Raw genomic sequence first — 19,800 nt, 5'->3', positions numbered from 1 at the left:
ACGCACTCGGAATAATAGAAGAGTCCACATGCACCTGTGGAGAACCTGAAACCTGGCAGCATATTATGCACGACTGTGAATGCTACGAAGAACACAGAAGTAGACTTATAACTGAGATTCAATACTTGCCGAAAAATCAAGAGTACCATCTACTGGATTCAGAAGAAGAATACAAAGCCCTCAGCCGATTTGCACTTGACGTCTTCAATAGACGACGAACAGAAATAGCCATCCACAACGAATAGATGACCACAAATAATAAATAAAGGCAAACTGATAAAACATCAACACAGAGGAAAGGATAGCAAAATACTAAGGACAAACGGCGTAATATGCAGCAGAATAAATGAAACAGCATCGACCTAGGAACCAATGGGAGTGGCTCCAGCCAGGATGTCGTCGCTCCCAGGATGAAACCACACACCTAGAAAAGGACCAAACCCCACCAACGAGTCAGCAACAAACTGCACTTGCTGGAGGGCACTGCAAATTGCCGCTATGGCGAACTGGGCAGGGCTCCCTTGCCCAGCCCACTTTCTCTCCCTATCCCTGGTGGGGGTCAGGGGAAGGACTTCCTGCCCCCTCCCCACCCCACCACCCCCTCATTTCCCTCTGGTGAGGCAAGGGCATGCCCCACTGATATACCTGGGGTCGCCTTCCCTATTGACCCCATACTTCTGTCTTTCCCCCCCAGACTTCCGTCTCTCCCCCTACTCTACCTATATCGCCAGTGAAAAGCAAATGCCCCACACAATGTAAAAATTTTAAATGCCAAATTCTACACACTTGCAACCTCTTTCGGCCTAATTAAATTCAAGCGTTTATCCCCCCCCCCTTTTTTTTATAGGTCCTAGCCACTGAAATCTCAGGAAATTAGGTGGCAGGACCTGCCAGAGTACTTATCTAAAAATACTGGTGTACCTGGTCTGCCTCCACGGGGCTAAGTGTGGGCAACGTTGGGCCTCAGTAGGGGTCCAGCGGCTAAATGGCCAGATGAACAACAGAAAACAACACTACACATGTACAATATCCATACACTTTTAAATCTCTGGCCTTCCCAGTGAACTGGTACACCCACAATGAAAGCAACGCGGAGATGGGGGAAACCCCTGGTGCCGTTAGACACTAAATACACTTTATAACTATACCTCAATCAGCACAGTTTCACATAATATGGAACCAATTATCAGTGCTATGCAGGGTATTGCTGTATGTTGTTCAAAATCCCATTTTTTTGGTGATTATCTGGCAAATCTTTTATCTGGAGAAATTAATTTCCTGATCTCCCCAGTTAATCAGGAGTCTGCTGTAAAAATAAAATAACATGCTTTCTTAAGCATAATAAATGAAATTATTGTTAAATAAGAATTTAAAATTAGTGGGCATTACAATTACAATTATTGAAATGCTCTGGCTTCAGTGTGTGATGGTTTTGCGCTTTACTGTAGCTTCTGGCTAGTGTCCAGATGTTGAACTATACAAGCTTTTTTGAACTCAGTGATAATAGCCATAGCAAGGGTAATGATAATGCCCAAATGTGGGTGGTGATAAACAGTATGAACTACATATGCAGCACATCTAAAGCACTCCAGAGGAGTTTTATTTTAAAAAATTAAAATGTTTTCAGCATAAAAAGAACTGGGTTTTTCACACTTATGTTCATAATACATTGAACATGATGTAGCATCTAAAAATGAATAATTTTAAATTATTTTTTGCAGATTTTTAAGGTTACAAAACAGGTGCTTATTCCCAAGTATGCAATTGATCCTCCAAAAAATGTTAGCACACCCATAGAAGGTTAACGTAAAATGTATCTAGATGGCCAGGGCAGACAAAAATACAATTTTTTCAAGATATACCGTGTTATATTATATTTTCAAAAAAAAAAGTGGCCCCTGGGAATCTATTTTTTATTAACATTATGACAGTGTGTCAAGAGTGCAAGATGCCACTGCCTCCTAGGATTGTAACTGTGTGAAGTCAAGTCCTCATATTTTTACAAGTGCTGCTTTGAGAATGGTTTGTCATTTGAGGCTTGGAAATGAAATTGCACCTCTGAATTTCCTGTAGATGGATACCATTTACTGCATATGAAAATTTATAAAATAAAATGGCATACGAATTAAGAAGCTATAGAAGAATGATTATTTCACATCATGGAAACTATTCATACCCTTTTGATTTCTAGTTTTACTAGTGAATCCCGATTCCATTCCACTTTGAAATGAGGAAGGACAAAAAAAAAGCATATTTAATATTAAAAATCTGTCCATCTGTAATTCAGAAATTCTGTGGGGGGGGGGTCTCAAAAAACTTGCCTGTAAGAATTAGGGTGATGGATGGATGAGCTTGTATCTTCATGAAAACTACCTGGATCCACAGACTGCAGTTTGCATGCCACTGAAGCTAATCAGGTGAGAGCTTCACAGCACTCAAATGTCCAGCAAAATGATAACAACAATGCAAATATAAAAATTTATAATAAAATACAGCAATAAACATTTATGTGATTAAAACTGATAAAAATACCTCTGGTAGTTCAGGAACTTTTATTTCATCATCTAAAACGTCATACAATTTGTAAAAGTTCTGTATAGTATCATGTTCTAATTTTTTGTGGCTGCTACTTTCTTCACATAAACTACTTTTTGTAGCTGCATTGGAAAGACTTGCACTCTCATCAGTGCAACTGAGTTTCACAGATCTTTGCTTATTCAAAAGTTGCAAGCGTTTTTCTTTTCTTGTACTTCTGCACTCATTCCTTCGTTGCTGGCTTATATCTACATGATGAACTTTTGGATTTTGATCCAGTTTTATTTTCCCAGCTCTCTCCTTCTTGATGGCTGCATCAATATATTTGTGAACTTTGTCATCCTAAAAAGGAAAAAAAAAAAAAAAAAAAAACTATTAAATAAATCAAATAATTGTATTAAGTGCTATGAAACTTAAATCAAAAGGAAAACTATTTGGAGATAAATGATCTTACATACAGTAGAACCCCGTTAATCCAGACTCTGGTGATCTGGACTGGATTTTCAGTCTGGAAAAATTCTAACTATCGAAAAAAATATATATTTCTGTTCACTGACATTCTGGAGGTTTAAAATTTAAAACAGTAAAAAAGATAAGCAATCAGTAACAAAGAACAACGCACACACAAATTGTAACTAACACAATACACGCAAGTGAGAACGGAGTAACAAGTTACAAAACTTAAAAAAATAGGAATGAAGAGAACATTCTGAAAATTTATTTATGTTTTTAATATGATTGAAGATTTCATGGGAGGGGAAACACATTTCACCATAATAACGTAAAAATCCACAGAATTCCAGCTGTCTGTATTATTGCAAATTCAATAAGATCATGTTAACTATCCATTTATAATAGATTACACTAACAGAAAATCCTAATAAATAGGGGACTGCTTATTGTTTTATGGTTGTGTCCTCCAGAAATCCGACTGGACCATGTGGCATAGTCGGAGACAATCATAGGGTTAGTTATTTTTTAGTTAATTAGTTATTTTGGTTTTTAGGAGCATTAGCAACTAAGGCCATATTGCTCCGGGAATATGCGATGGTCATTCCTTGACCTTTCCGCATCCTCCGTATTTGGTGGTGACAGGCTCGAACCCCAGTCTAATCAAGAAGCGTGTGCTATGCACTGCTGCTCCTTCCCACCTGGCTACAGAGGTGCCAATATCGCAGGGTAATCTCAAGTGCTGGCCTATTCAGTTGACAGCTGCAGCTAGCATTGTCCACGCATACACCTTACTTCAGTTCTTTAGTGTGTTTTTATTTATTTTATTTTTTGTGGTTTTGGGTTAACAGAAGATGGCAACACAAAGAAAGAGTGTTACTGTGTCGATGGAACAAAAACTGAACGTGCTTTTTCGCACTGATAAGGGAGAAAGTTTAAAAAAAAATCGCTCTCAGTATAGGGGTGGCAAAATAAACTGTTTCCGATTTGAAAAAAAAAATAAATAAATAAAAAAATAGGAAAGCAATCGAAAACTTTTGTGCAAAAATGGTAGCCAAAGACAGCTTAGAAAATAGAACTACCATTAAGCAGGCAAAAAATAAAAATTTGGCAGAGGCCTTATACATTTGGTTTTGTCAAGAACGAGAGCAAGGGGTTCCTCTTTCAGGCCCAATCCTTCAATTAAGGGCTCTTAGCCTTAACAAAAAGTTAGGAGGTGACCTGTCTTTTACTGCGAGTTTGGGGTGGTTATCAAGGTGGAAGGAGTTTCATGGAATCCGACAGCTCGGAATTACAGGTGAAGTCTTTCTAGTGATTGTGTTGCAAGCGAAGAATTTAAAGTACAGTTTCTCAAGTTTATTAGTGAAGAAAATTTAGTTCCATCCCAAATTTTTAATGCTGACGAGACCAGTTTATTTTTCAAAATGTTACCCAAAAAAACTCAACTCTTCATTTCAGCTAAAGGACATAAATCGAGTAAGGAAAGAGTGACATTGCTTTTGTGCGGTAATGCATCCAGTAATTTAAAGTTACCACTGTTAGTCAACGAAAAATCTGCTAAGCCCCGAGCTCTTAAAAATGTGGACTTAAATGCCTTCCCAGCAAAGTACACGTCACAAAAATCAGCTTGGATGAGCTCAGCTCTTTTTAAAGATCGGTTTTTAATCTCTTTTGTTCCCTTAGTTAAAAAATATTTAAGGGATCAAGGACTGGAAGAAAAAGCAGTTTTATTCACTGATAACGCTCCAACCCATCCAGTAGAAGAACAACTGAGATCTGGCAACATCTTTGTAAAACTTTTGCCACCCAACATTACTGCACTATTACAGCCTATGGATCAAAGAGTTATAGAAGCTGTGAAGCAACGGTACAGAAAGAAGTTGATAATCTCACCATTAGAACAACAAGAGGTGCTTGAAGAAAAATAAAACTTTATGGACCTTAAAAATGTCAACATAAAGACAGTCATTTATTTTTCTGCTGCAGCTTGGGACGAAACTGACAAGACTCCAGCATTATCAAATGCTGGAAAAAACTTTGGCCTGATGTTCCAATGGAAAGATCGGAGGAAGAAATGGATATTTCTTCAGATCCTGATGATAAGGATGATAATGATTTTGTTCAGTTATTTCAATGTCTAGGGGGTTGTTCAGACGTAACAAATGAAGACATTCCCCAATGGATAATGGGTGATAATGATCTAGGACATCAGATCCTCACTGAGGAAGACACTGTCCAAGCATGCTCATCATCATCGTTGAAAGCTAATGAAGATGACAACTCTGATGATGAAGTGTGTGAGGAAACAGCTAGCGTGAAGGTTGCTTTACACTGAAGCAACCAGAATGCTGGAGAAGCTATTGATTTATTTCAAGAGACAGGATGACACATCAGCTGGTGATCTTCTGACCTTGAAGCGGTTGTGAGACTGTGCAGCCTGAAAGCGAGTTTCAAAATTAAAGCAAAAAACATTGACTATTTCAAGTAAACTTCTCGAAAATAGTTATTTGTTTTGCATTGTAATATTTTTGTGTAATATAATGTTCTACATTAAAACGTTATTGCTTTGTACAGTATTTTGTTTACTTACCATATTCTTTTACTTTTTATAATTTTTATTTTAAAATATTGTTTTATTAATTTAATATAAAAACCAATTTAGTTAAAATTTTGTTATTTAGTAACTTTAAATAAAAACTGGTACGTGAAAAGATAGCTTCCGGTTATTCCGGACTGAGTTTTATCCCATCAAGCACGGATTAATGGGGGTTCTACTGTATATATATTTAATAACCACTAATGAAAAGTGAAATTAATAATAGTCTCCGAAGCTTATATATAGCCCAAACCAATATACATTTAAGGTGATGTTTCAGGCATCTTACCGATACCCATCATCAGACCATGCTGCTGATAGACTCCTGATGATGGGTATCGGTAAGACGCCTGAAACGTCACCTTAAGTGTATAGTGCTTTGGGCTATAAGCTCGATAAACTATATTATTAATTTCATGTAGTATAAGAGTGGTTATTAAATATAGTAATTGATCTTACATGTGGTTTGGTACAAAATTTATTTAACTAATTTCTGAGGCATTTTCTAAATAATGGTATACCATGAAATTTCAGTTCAACTACAGAGACTTAAAACAATATTCAAGATAAGTTTGACATACCTTGGCAATTTGTATCATGTCACTTGCAATATATCAACAGGGTGGTTGGTTGTTGAAGGGAGTGGGAAGTGTATAGACTATGCTGGTTATAGCACATTATTTCATATGGTATTCATCATATGTCTTTAGACAGGCCAATTTATATGTTATGGGAGACCCTACTTGCACAACTTGAGACTAATTAACTATGGCTGCAATTGAAAAGGACTATAAGGATTCCAACTAGTGATGGGCATAATCAGATGATTTCCATAATCAATTATGAAATAAAGAAACAGTGAACAGAACTGAAATGATATTATCAAAAAATAAACTTAAATTCTGCATTGTCTTATGCCATACAGTTAGTGCGCGTATCCTTCTATATACTACATTTTCCATTATGTAAATGCTATAATTGATTATGCCCATTGCTAATTTGAATCCAGACTTATCGAAACAAGTGAAAATTGTTAAACTCATTATACTGTTGCCGTTCTTAGGCTATTTGATTTGGTTGATTTGGATGTTGTACATGCTAAACCCAAAACAACTCACAGGTTGTTTTGGGTTTAGACCTTACTCCATCTGTATTGTCAGAGGGTATATTAATACCTTTAATGATTGTGACATTATAAAATTAAGTGGATGTTAGTTTATTAAATCTACAAGATTTAGATGTACATTTTCAAGATGGCTGCTCAAAAATATTAAAATGTAAAAGTTAAAAATGTTAAAAATAAAATTAAAAATACCTGTCAATACAAAGGCCACCATTTTATTGTTGAAATGTGAACAAATATTCCAAATTCTTTAATAGGCATTTCAACAAACAGTAATTCTGTTTGTTAAAATGCCTATTCAAATCTGAATGAGCAGTTTATGTGGAAGCAGAAAGAGATCCTGGTGCAAGGTTCCCCTGCATTGTCCTAATATTCGTTTCTGATGGTAATTTTCTTGTGAATATGAAGCTTTGTTAAAATGAAACTCATTCAGTGTTCTGTGGAATGTTCTTATTTTTTATTTAATGGCATGACTTGCAGCCTCAAGAAAGGTGCTGGTGTATGCCTTTGAGTTTGAAACCTTTGCATTACATCTAGCATGTCAGTAACATTTGTTATCCACTCCTCATGTATTATTCACAGCCCTCATATGAAAATAATGATAAATAAGTTTCATAGACCTCATGAAAATAATGATAAATGGTGATACTTAAAGGAGATATACCAACATAACACTTAAATAAAATTCATAGCTTATGCAAACCATCATAGGTGTGTTTGATTACATATCATTGCATGTGGAGAAATACATGGAAATATTTAATATATTTCTTTCAGTAATTCCACTGATGGGCTGTGGTTGGGAAATTGTACACTAGTGCAGCCAAATAGCTCCCTGAAACATGGGCAATTTCACAAGCACTTCTGAGAGTTCAACAGCATTGCAGTAAATGGTGCACTCCAATTCAATATTTAAGGATACTCAGCAGACAGCATGGAAAGATTAAAGGTAGACTGTTCAAAATGGTTATGGGTATATGTGACCAAATTTTACAGTTAAGTCCCGCAGTTTTGAGTTGTGTCATCTGATCTGTTGGTGTTTATATGTATAAAGAATGTTAGCGGATTTAAAATTAACAAAAAAGTGTTTTCTCTCCTCTTTCAACTACACTGGTGTAGTTGAAAGAGGAGAATTTTCAACTACACTGGTGTGCAAAACTTAAGGACCAACACTATTTCTAAAGGTTACAACCACAAAATCAAACGAAACAGCCAGCGACAATCTGCATAACTGTGGCCATTCAGTAAAAAGCTGGTGGAGATGCAAAAATTTGAATTGTGATGAGAGGGCTCACATAAACAGATAAAAGCAGCAGTTCAGCAGTTATGTGCAAATTATCGAATGGCGAGCACAACTGTTACAGATGTTCAATTGGTCTCATACAGTGCTACAGACAACGTCTAGATGACTTTACCCGGGGTCAAATAATTGGGAAGCTTGAGGAAGGTCGAAGTGCGAGGAGTGTGGCTGCAGAGTTTAGTATTGTCTCACGTGCGTGGTCGGCCTTCAGAACGACAGGTACAGCTGTTCGAAGGACCAGTGCTGGTCATATACGAAAAACAATGCCCAATGATGACCGCTATATACCTGCTACAGGCCAAGAGGGACCGACACCAGACAGTGGAATCCACTGCAAACCAGCTGCACAGGACATAGGATATGCTGATTTACTGTGGCCAGGCGACTCCACAAAGGTGGACTGTGTGCCAAACAGCCAGTATGCTGAGTCCCTTTAACACCTGCCCATCAGAGACACCATTTACAGTGGTGCATCGAACACAAGGACTGGACAGCAGCGCAATGGGGTAAGGTACTCTTTACTGATGAGAGTAGATTCAGTCTTGGCAGTGATTCTGGCGAGAGGTTGGCACACGGTATCACCCTGCAAACATCACCGAAAGGATTGATACGGTGGTCCAGGTGTTCTCATCTGGGGAGGCATTATCTTGGATGACATACACAACTCCAGATATTGGAAGGTGGTACCATAACCGATGCATGCTACTGCTGAGGTAATCCTTCCCTATGTGTGCCTGTTCCAAGGTGCCATTGGTCCTGAGTTCGTGTTTATGGATGATAACGCTATATCCCATCGCACTGCAGCTGTTGATATGCTTTTGGAAAGTGAGGACATTGTTCATATGGATTGGCCCGCCCTTTCTACTGATCTAAATCCTATTAAACACATATGGGGCAATCTGGGAGATACCTAGTGGCACGTCCACACCCACCAGAAAATGTTCAACAGCTGAAGATGGTGCTGACAGAGGAATGGACGATGTTGCCGCAAGAATTAATCAACAACATTGTTCTAAGCATGGACAGGCAGTGCAAAGCCTGCATCAACATTAGGGGTGGCCATATCTACTGAGGACCACCTCTTCCCTTTTTTCCATCTTTGGCAGTGATGCATCTGTATCTGTATCATGGCAGCCAGTGCTATGTTGCCATTTTTGAATAAAGTCCCTCTGTACAATTTTGTTTCTGTGTCGGTGTTGTTTCCTTCATCATTTCACGAGGTTCCTTTGGTATGCTTTTCCCACATCCAGGCCACTCCTATGAGAAGCTACAGGTGAAAACCTGAATGGTCCATAAATTTTGTACACCAGTTTTCTAATTACAGTTTTCAAAAAGTTTATATCACTTATCTGGGATTACAAGTAAAATTCTACAGTGGATCAGGGACCGGCTAAAAGATAGGAGACAGAAGGCTTTCATAAATGGTCAGTCTTCAGGAGTGAACCAATATAACAAGTGGAATCAGTGTTCTGAGGAATCAGTGTTGGATCCCCCTCTAAATGTTACAAATGACAACTGAACAAATGAAAAATGACAACTAAAGTTGATTTATTCTAAATGTAAGGTTATTTAACAAAAAGAAATCCTGGACTCGCCTATAAACTAGGGGAAGATATACCAAAAGTTGTTCAAGATAAAGAACTTAAGTGTAGGACTTAAATTTAAATTATTCAATTTGACATGAAATTTGTCATGCAGCGCGAACATGTGGCTAGAAAGACACTATCCTCTCCATGATTTATGACCTTTGCTAGTAGAGAGGAGAACATCATTATTCATCTATACAAAGCAATGGTTAGACGGCATTTGGAATATTGTACTGAGATCCAAAGAAGAGCAACCAGACTGCGATGAGTGCAAATCCACAGACATGTGAAGAACAGCTTAAAATGTGTGGACTACAAAACAACTAGACATCTAAGGGGGTAGGATATTTGATTGAGGTATATAAAGCACTGAAAGGGTTGAGTAAAACAAATGAAGAATATCTGTTCTCTTTTGTAGGTGAGGCAAGAACCAGAGGGAACAAATAAAATCTCAGGTATAACACAAGATTGGATTTCATGAAATTCATCTGTGGGCAATAGGTTGTCAGATACTGGACTAAAAATTGCTTCCCGAAGTAGCAGAGGCACCAAATCTTGTTAAATTCAAAGAACAATTGATGATTACCTTGTGAGAATGGGAAGAGTACAAATATTCTATTTTTTTTTTACTGATTTTTATTTATATTTTGGCTGATGCAGAAAAGTCTGCTTCCTTGCATCATTTGGTCTTACTAACACTAATAGTAAACATTTCCTTCCCCCTTTCTTTTTTTAAAAATTATACTGTTACAATTTTCAAGAAAAATTGTATCACCACCTTAGGTTTAAAATGGTTATTTGCTCAACTCCTCTAAGAAACCAAGCAAAAATAATTTGAAAATATTATTAGTATCAACAAAATGATGCAAAGAAGTAAACTTATGTAGCATCAGCCAAAATAAATCAAATAAAGTAGAAGTATTACCTTCCCTCCTTTCATTTACCTATTTCTTTCAAGTATTCATCCAAATCCTCCTTAAATTTAAATTAACTTCTGACTCCCACAAGAGCAGTTGGGAGTTTTATTCCAATGGTCAACCCCACCTTGACTAAAGGAAAATTTTCAGATATCCAGTCTACAATTATCCCCTTTCAGTTTATTATGTCTCACCTCGGTGGTGGATCCAGAAAAAAATGACAGGAGGGGCACCATTGTGCCTTGAACAAATATGACACGCAAACATAACGTGACTAGCAGACACAGGCACACAGCTAAAGTCTGAATTACTCTGAAGTAAACATTATGCACAATAAAACTGCGTGACACCTCGAACTAGAATGCTGATCACATCAGCATCAGTGTTGCCAACTGTAGTCAGTTGAAAATAGCTAAGCCACAATGCAAAAATAGATAAAAATCCTATGAAAAAAATTTTTTTTCTTAGTTAAAGGGAATTTAAACGATTGGTGTATATTCTCCAAAAAATGACAGGGGGATCACGTGCCCCTACCCTGAATCCACCATTGTCTCACCTTGTATGTCTCATGACTTTTCCTTCACAATTTTCCTGAAGTGGCATCTCCATGCCTGCATACAATATTCAAGTTAAAGACACAGACCAACCACTACTTTATATAATGGAATAATTATCTTTATCTCTATTGGCAAAGTTTCTATACATCATTGACAAAACTCTATGGGCTGTCCTAGCAGCCAACAAATGCCCACATTCCAAATTCTAGAAGCAAATTTTGAAATTATGCATTTAGTAGAGGCATATGATGCAAGAAAGCAAGCTTATACAGCATCAGCCAAGAAAAAAAACGCTTCCCATTTTGCTTCCCATGCAAGAGTAGCTCATGGTGTATTGTCAATGATATATAGGAATTTTTCTAGCAGGGATAAGGAGGTGATTATTCCCTTGTATAAGGCAATGGTCAGGCCACACCTAGAGTACTGTATACAGGCCTGGAGGCCTCATTTCAAGAAGGATGTAGAGCTGCTGGAACGAGTACAGAGAAGGGCAACTAGATTGGTGAATGGGACAAAGGGGTGCTCTTACGAAGAAAGGCTTAAGTTTTGCGAATTACAGTGTCTGGAAACTAGGCACCAGCGAGGTGATCTGATAGAGGTGTACAAAGCCTTGAATGGTTTGAGCATGCTCAATGCTGATGGGATTCTTCCTCTTGCTCAGAATAATCACCTGAGAGGGCATAAATTCAAATTGAGGAAAGACAGATGTAGGATAGATGTGCGGAAATTTGCCTTTAGCCAGCGGGTGGTTGGTAGGTGGAACAGACTTCCATCCCTTGTCGTGGAAGTTGATAGCCTAAATAAGTTTAAGGCTCAGCTGGACAGGTATTTCGAACGAACAGAGGGGTGAAGTGGAAGTGGTTATATTTATTTATGTTACTTCTTTTTTTTTTTTTGGCTGATGCTGCATAAGCTTGCTTTCTTGCATCAAATGCCTCTACTAATGCTAATGCTAATTTTACCCTTCCATTCATTCCAAAAGTTTGTCCAGTCATCTAAAAACTTCTGAAAATTACCAGTTATTTGTTTTTAAAATTAGCCTACATCAATTGTCCAATGACAATATTATTATTAAGATGTCAACTTATAATTAAAATACCATTCTGCTCATGAAAAATGTTTTCATGAAGATCTGTTTAAAATATAATTCCAAACCTGCAAAATCATATAATAACGGCTAAGGAAATTAAGCATCTGATTTAAAAAATAAATACTGATGACTGCAATTTACAAACCACATAATGCAAGTTTTATATATATAAATCTTTTACTGAAAATCAAAGTTTTAATATAGTATAACTTTGATAATACACAAGTAACTTATCAACAAATCTAAAATTACCCTTTTGATTTAATTTCATAGTTAAATTATAAAAACAGGAAGGAAAAGATTAAATGGAAAGATTTCATTTTCAGCAAACCTATCTCAACATCTATTAAAAAAAAAAAAAAAACCATGACTGTCGTAAATACCAACATAACTCAAGAACATTTCAAGATGTCAAATCGGTGAGATATCTTGAAATGTTTGAAATCCTGAAATTTGAAGTCCTCAAATCCTTTTATAGCACAACTACCAAAATCCAAAGTTTTCAGTCGGTGTCAAAGGATGTCACAAAAAATGTATAACAGCATATATTTTGGAGTGATGTGCATGAGGATAAAAGGGCGGGTACTATATCTAAAAAATAGCACATCTGAAATAAGCCTATTTCTCCATTCTTTCTGCAAATACTCATACGCTTTATACTCAATTTATAATAAACTTTTAAAGAGATTATTCTGATCAAAATGTTATACATTTATATATCCTTTTAAGCATCCTTAAACAAAAAAGTGAAGCACTCTGCAAGCAGTGCAAATACATCTTAAAAATTGTGTATGTGAATTTTGAAAAAAAAAAAAGCCGCTTTACGTTAGAATAACGTGAAACAAAATAAAGTGGTTCTTAATGTAACTTAAGCTTCTCGTAGATACCACCAAATCAACATTTAAATAAATAAGAAATTTTTATGTAGAAATTGTTTTAAATGCTACCTCAGATGTAATCGTTCCAGCATACTCAAAATATTTTTCATCTGTATCATTTCGCGATCTTTTTAGAGATAACAGTAGAAGGTTCGCACAGTCTTCAGTAGCCTTCCTTTTCAATCGCAACACAGCAGTCATTTTTCTATTAAGTTCCACAAGTATTTATCAGTACCATGAATACAAGTATATATCCGCACTACGAACTAAAACAAAAATAAATTCTTGGAAAAAAAAACGTAATGCCAACTTCCAGCCTACAACATCAAGAGGTATAACTCTAAATTATAACCACTCTTGGTATTTAAACATTTCGGTAGCCCAAAAAAAAAAATTCCAACATACACGCTCCCACTGCTGAGTGGATAGCTAGGGCAGGCTACACTCAAGATATATTTATTATGATTTTTAAAAAGTTTTTATAATAAAATTCGGTAATCCAACAGCTTAGCATCACAAATGCAAAATATTCCTAGCGCATCAGCTCCGACTTGTTGAACCGGTGATTGTTCGGGCTGAATAGTTGCGTCAGAAACTTGCATGTTGCTTACTCCAATGCTTTACTTCTCTGTGCTCCAACGGATCTCAGACAAATATAGCAGCGACCTCTTTGGTTCTGTAGCGCACTTCCTCCCCTGCCCCACAGTGTTTTTTGTGATAATAAGCTAAATAGTAGTAGTAGTAGTACCACCGGAAATACTTTGTTTACCCTTACTGAGATTATCTACTTGTTATTTATTACATTGAAATAACATATATTTTATTAAAAGTGTAAATATTTAGGTTAAAGAATTTTATTTATTTTTTAAACACAACTTGCCGATTTTGGGGGACACACATTAGAACACAACTATTGTATTTAATATCAGTGTAAATACACCATAGATAGCTCGTAAAGAAAAAAAAATACGAAAGTAGTATACAAGGCATCATTTCATCTGTATCCCATATTGTGATTATCCTTCTCAACGAGTTACCATGTATTGCATTACCTCTAAGCAACACTTCACTAATAGAAAAGTCTATTGTCTCAGTTGGTACCACCACCCAGTAGGCACCGTTTCATAGCTTGTTGCCCATTCATCGATGGGTGGGTGTATATATTGCTGACATAACAACCCAGTTGTGAAGTTGATCTCACAATATGAGAGATGCAAAATGGTGTACAAGATAATACTACAATAAAACCAAATGCAACCAGGCATAATATCATAAGAGCTTGAAATTATCTATTTAATATCAGTGTAAATACACCATAGATAGTTCTTAGAGAAAAAAAAAAAACTACGAAAATAGTGTAAATACTGAGATTAATTTCACAACTGGGTTGTCATATTGGCAATAACAGGGTACTTGCCCACCTAACGATGAAAGGCTAACAAGCCTTGAAACAATGCTATCTGGGTGGTGGTACCCACTGATATTTATTGATAATAAATATCAATAGACTTCTCTATTAGTGAAGTTTTGCTTCTTCGAGGTAGTGCAATGCATGGTAACTCGTGAAGGAAAGCACAATACGAGATACCGATCAAATGATGCCTTTTGTACTGCACTGGTGTGCAAAACTTAAAAACCAACACTATTCCTAAAGTTTACAACCACAAAATCGAACTAAACAGCCTGTGGCGATTTGCATAACTCTGGCCGTCCAGTATAAAGCTGGTGCACATGCAAAAATTTGAATCGTGACGAGAGGGCCCATATAAACAGATAAAAGCAGCAGTTCAACGGTTATGTGTAATTTACCGAATGGTGAGGACGATTGTAACAGACGTTCGATTGGTCTCATACAGTGCTACAGACAACGAAATGGCCAGTAGACAACATCTGGATGACTTTACCCACAGTCAAATAATTGGGAAGGTCGAAGTGACGAGGAGTGTGGCTGCAGAGTTCGGTATCGCCCATAGCTTCGTCTCATGTGCGTGGTCGGCCAGACAAGTACAGCTGATCGAACGATCAGTGATGGTCGTCCACGAAAAACAACGCCCGACAATGACCGCTGTATACACCTACAGGCGAAGAGGGAGCAACACCAGAAAGCGGGATCCATTACAAACCAGCTGCACAGGACGCGGGATATTGCGATTTACTGTGGCCAGGCGCCTCCACAAAGGTGGACTATGTGCCCAATAGCCAGTATGCCGAGTCCCTTTAACACCTGCCCATCGGAGACACCATTTACATTGGTGCATCGAACACAAAGACTGGACAGCAGGGCAGTGGGGTAAGGTACTCTTTACTAATGAGAGTAGATTCAGTCTCAGCAGCGATTCTGGAAGTCATCTAATTTGGCGAGAGGTTGACACAAGGTATCAAGGTACCCGCAAACATTAGCATTAGTAGAGGCATATGATGCAAGAAAGCAAGCTTATGCAGCATTAGCCAGATAAAAAAAAAAAAAAACTTCCACTTCACCCCTCCGTTCGTTCGAAATACCTGTCCAGCTGAGCCTTAAATTTATTTAGGCTATCAACTTCCACAACAACGGATGGAAGTCTGTTCCACCAACCAACTAGCCGCTGGCTAAAGACAAAATTCCGGACATCTATCCTACATCTGTCTTTCCTCAATTTGAATTTATGCCCCCTTAGGTTCGCAATCTGAACAAGTGGAAGAATCCCAACAGAATTCAGCGTGCTCAACCCATTCAAGGCCTTATACACCTCAAACAGATCACCGCGCAGGTGCCTAGTCTCCAGCCACTGCAATTTGTAGAACTTAAGCCTCTCTTGGTAAGAGGAGCCCTTCATTCCCCTCACCAATCTTGTTGCCCTTCTCTGTACACGCTCAAACAAATCTATATCCTTCCTAAAATGAGGCCTCCAGACCTGAACTTAAACCTAAATAACGTGGAACCCCTGGAAGGTTGTTGTGGCATCCTAATGTGCCGCGGCACCTCGGTTGAAACCCACTGGCTGAATTTCTAAATTTTCAGCCTCTAGAAAAATTACTTTCTCAGAACGGTGTAGAGCAGTATATTTGTATATCCTAAATTATGGTAAGAAAAGTGGTCGCTGATGGTTTCCAAAGAAATTAGTTTTTTTTTTTTTTTTTTTGGACCTCATCTAATATTTTGATGAAATTTTATATTAATTTATATAATGATTATCTTTGCGGTAGCATAGCAGTTATAGTCACTGTTCTCCCTGCAGCCGAGTTCTAATCCTTCAAATGACGCGGAGAACATTTGTGGGCTTTTTTTCCATGGCTTAGTCGGTTGGTCTCTGTGGAATACAGCGAGGTTTTTTCCCTGAAATACTCTGTTTTTTTTTTTTTTTGTCTACAAAAACAGGCAAACCAACCAGAAAACACATGCAATTTATGGACATAATACACATGGTTGGGTGAGAGTGATCTCTGGTAACCTTATTATGACTTTTTTTTTTTTTTTTTACTGATGAATTCTACATAATCAATATTTACAACGTGGAATTTTTGGTGTTTAGGTGGCACTGCTATAGTAATTTGTCAAACCTGGTTTTCTGAAATTTATTTCGTATTGTATTTTTCATTGATAGTAGAAAAAGAAAATAAGACGTCAGATGATTTTCAATTACTCACTTATATACTTTCTCATTAATTAAATTTGAAAATGGCAGGAATGATCAACCCCTCAAAATGCTTGTGTTCTAAAATGGTGAAAACTCCTGTTTTTCCACGTGGTTCTGTGAAACTTGAACTGGAAAACCTTAAGGTCAGAAAGTTGATAGTATTGCCTGAGAGTTTACAATAATTTATGAAATTTTATTTATTAGTCGTAGTAGCACTTCCTTGCGAGTACTTGAAGAAACTTTATGTATCCTTAGCCTTAAGAAATCGATTGCTATTTCGCCACATCAGTGACACTAAGGATCTAAAGATTACCTTTGAAAATTTCGAGGACCGCAATATAAACCGTGTAATAATAATAATGTCCCGTTGTTGTTTGCAAACATGACAGCAAAAAAAAAAAAAAAAAAAAATGCATTAGGTCATTAATTAATGTTTTAGATAAGAAACGCAGCGCAGAGAAACTTTTCATCACTGATTCAATAATCTTGCATTGATAATTAAAGCCATAGCACCAACAGACAGCCCTGTCATTAAGGGTGGATTTACTGAGGTAAAACAGTGCAGTTACTGTTGGTCTAAGGCCTCCTTGTCCCTATTTTGAAAGTCTGAAAAAATATGTGCACCAAAGTGGTAGACTACCTAAATTTGTCAGTGCTTGTGACTTCAGAAAATGTCTTCCCCATCATAAATCAATTCCTAAATTCAAAACAAATGTATTGTACTTTACTGATATGCAGTTTTCACCAGTACAAAATGTAAAGGTTAAAACAGCAGAAAATTCTTTGTTCTCATGGTGCAAAGAGTGAGCCAAAAGTAGGGTACTAAGTGCCAAGGAAACTGAAAGAGTTTGGTAGGGCTATAGCCCCAACCTATGTAAAGATTTCACTTAACGAAAAGGTTAGTGCAATTGCATCATGTTTTTTCGTAAGTGAATTACCAAATTGGTAAAATGGCGTCATTTTTATCATATCTCATATTGTGAATACCTTCACAATGAGTTGCCAGATATTGCACTACCTTGAATAAGTAATGCTTCACCAATGGAGGAGAAGGCTATTGTTACTTATTCTTGGTGGATACCACCACCCAGATGGCCGTTTCAAGGCTATTTGGCTTATCATCGGTGGGTGGGTAGGTACCGGGCTAGCCGGGTGGGTAAAGTGCCTGCCTGGCAACCTTTGGGTTGCCAGGTAGACACTTTACCAAGCCCGAGGCGGGTTCGAATCCCACCTCGGGCTTGGATCAGAGAACTGCAAAAATTTTGGGAGGTACCGATGCATCAACAACTAACAAAGGAAAAGGGAGTGACAACCCAGTTATGAAGTATAACTCCACAATATGAGAGATGTCAGATGGTGTATAACAGTTTAAACTGAAAGAGTTTGGTAGGGCTATAGCCTCAACCTATGTAAAGGTTTCACTTAACGAAAAGGATAGTGCAATTGCATCATGTTTTTTCGTAAGTGAATGACGAAAAAACATGATGCAATTGCACTAACCTTTTTGTTAAGTGCCAAGGAAAAACAAAGTGATGAGTAGAGAAAAAATGTTTCCTCTGTGTTTCACATGGGATCCTTAGTTTATACAATTTTGAAACAAACATGCAAACTGAGCTTGCTGGGATGATACTATAGGAACAACAGGAGATTGCCAATTTATTTGATTGAATGACCATTGTGAGTTCATATTTTTTAAATTTTTATTTATTTATTTAATTTTTATAACACAGGTTACATTTGTTGCTCATATATCTTATAAATTATAGTAATGTTTGCATTTGATTTGGAAGCACATTATGTATGGTGATACTACTAAGTTAATGTAATGCGAATTTAATAACTGACTAACTATATGAATTGTTATTATTGAGTGAATTTTATTGTGGTAAAAGTGTTATTCTATGTAATTTAAACTCCCAATAGAACTAGTAATTAGAAATAAATAACATAAACTAGAACTTAATAATTGGGGACATTTCTGGATCCCATATTGAATCCTATCATAAAGCCCAATCAGAAAATATTTGGCAGATGTTCTAACTTTACAAGTTAAGAACAGTGACCAAAGCTATGCAAGGTAGGGGCTTTGAAAAATACAAAAAACAACTATTTTTTCAAACCTTGCTTGTGTTGGTGGGTACATTGTGCCAGCTCAGCTATTGTGTATACTTTTAATGTTGGTTTTTATTATATCATAATGTAATCCAACATAAAATGACAATGAAAATACTGCAAATAAGTAAATAAAAAATAAAAGGCTGTCATTGATTTATAAAACTTCTTTATCACAGTACAATAATATTTAAAACACTATTGTACCACGCTAAAGGGGTGCTGATTATTGCCTGGGTACAGGAAAAAAATAATAAAAATAAATCAAATTCTAATGTTTAATGAGAAATAAATTCCAGAATAGTCAAGCAAGGGATTATGCTCACCCAGGAAGGCCGAGCATTCGGTGAAAAGTGTGGCAGAGTGGCATTCTGAAAACAGACAAGGGAAAACTCCCCTGCTGCATCTGAGTGAATACAGACACTCACTTAAGAATAACACAAGTGTTGGGTCTTTTTGTCCCTTGGTCAGTGTAGTGGGTATTTCCTTCTGTTTTATCAAGCAGCACTTGCACCATACTTTTTACAGGATATCATGACAGTTAGAATCAATCTTAAATTTGTTTGATTTTATGCAAGTAGTCTATGAAGCTTGTCGCAGACAATCTTTCAGGTATGGCAGGCTAGGGCTTGCTACTTGGTAGTGTAAAATGCGGATGGTACTGATATTCAGGTGACACTCGTGAATCAAGTGGATCAAATATTTGGGGTTTTTTTTGTTTTTTTTTCACAAAAACAAAACAAAACACAAAATTAACTATATCTTTGTTGTTAAATTTACAATTTTTCAAAAAATTCTATAAATTTGTACCTGAAATTTTGCTGCTTGTTTCTACTTAACAAATTGGCTGGCAGTGTACTACCTTGTGTTGCATAAAATATGTGAAATGAAATGTTAGATATACTGTAACATTAAACTGTATCTTCTTTACATTTATGGGGTAAGGCTAAATTTGATTTAACAGTGCTTTTCATTAAGATGCCAAAGAAATGCAATGTATTGTTTAATATTTTTAATCCAAGATTTTTCCTCTATTAAA

At 36.8% G+C, this 19,800-nt stretch overlaps 2 protein-coding genes across 2 annotated transcripts in view; one reads left to right on the top strand and one right to left on the bottom strand.

Annotated features, from left to right (window-relative positions):
- fs(2)ltoPP43 (female sterile (2) ltoPP43) overlaps positions 1 to 13,655 on the bottom strand; it is a 52,034-nt gene extending 38,379 nt beyond the window's left edge. The window contains exons 1-2 of the mRNA XM_090381366.1: positions 13,102 to 13,655; positions 2,533 to 2,877 (exon numbers count right to left, since the gene is read on the bottom strand). Coding sequence (XP_090237492.1) covers positions 2,533 to 2,877; positions 13,102 to 13,233 — 477 coding nt within the window. The 5' untranslated portion in view covers positions 13,234 to 13,655. The remainder of the gene's footprint in view (positions 1 to 2,532; positions 2,878 to 13,101) is intronic.
- A 2,918-nt stretch (positions 13,656 to 16,573) lies between these two features.
- OXA1L (OXA1L mitochondrial inner membrane protein) overlaps positions 16,574 to 19,800 on the top strand; it is an 88,483-nt gene continuing 85,256 nt past the window's right edge. Inside the window, exon 1 of the mRNA XM_090382107.1 lies at positions 16,574 to 16,792. Coding sequence (XP_090238233.1) covers positions 16,691 to 16,792 — 102 coding nt within the window. The 5' untranslated portion in view covers positions 16,574 to 16,690. The remainder of the gene's footprint in view (positions 16,793 to 19,800) is intronic.

Source organism: Mastigoproctus giganteus, chromosome 9 (genome assembly GCF_048544385.1).
Source record: "Mastigoproctus giganteus isolate SK-2022 chromosome 9, ASM4854438v1, whole genome shotgun sequence".
Classification (NCBI taxonomy): Eukaryota; Metazoa; Arthropoda; class Arachnida; order Uropygi; family Thelyphonidae; genus Mastigoproctus; species Mastigoproctus giganteus.
The sequence above is the reverse complement of the archived record's forward strand: the minus strand, read 5'-3'. Positions and strand labels throughout refer to the sequence as shown.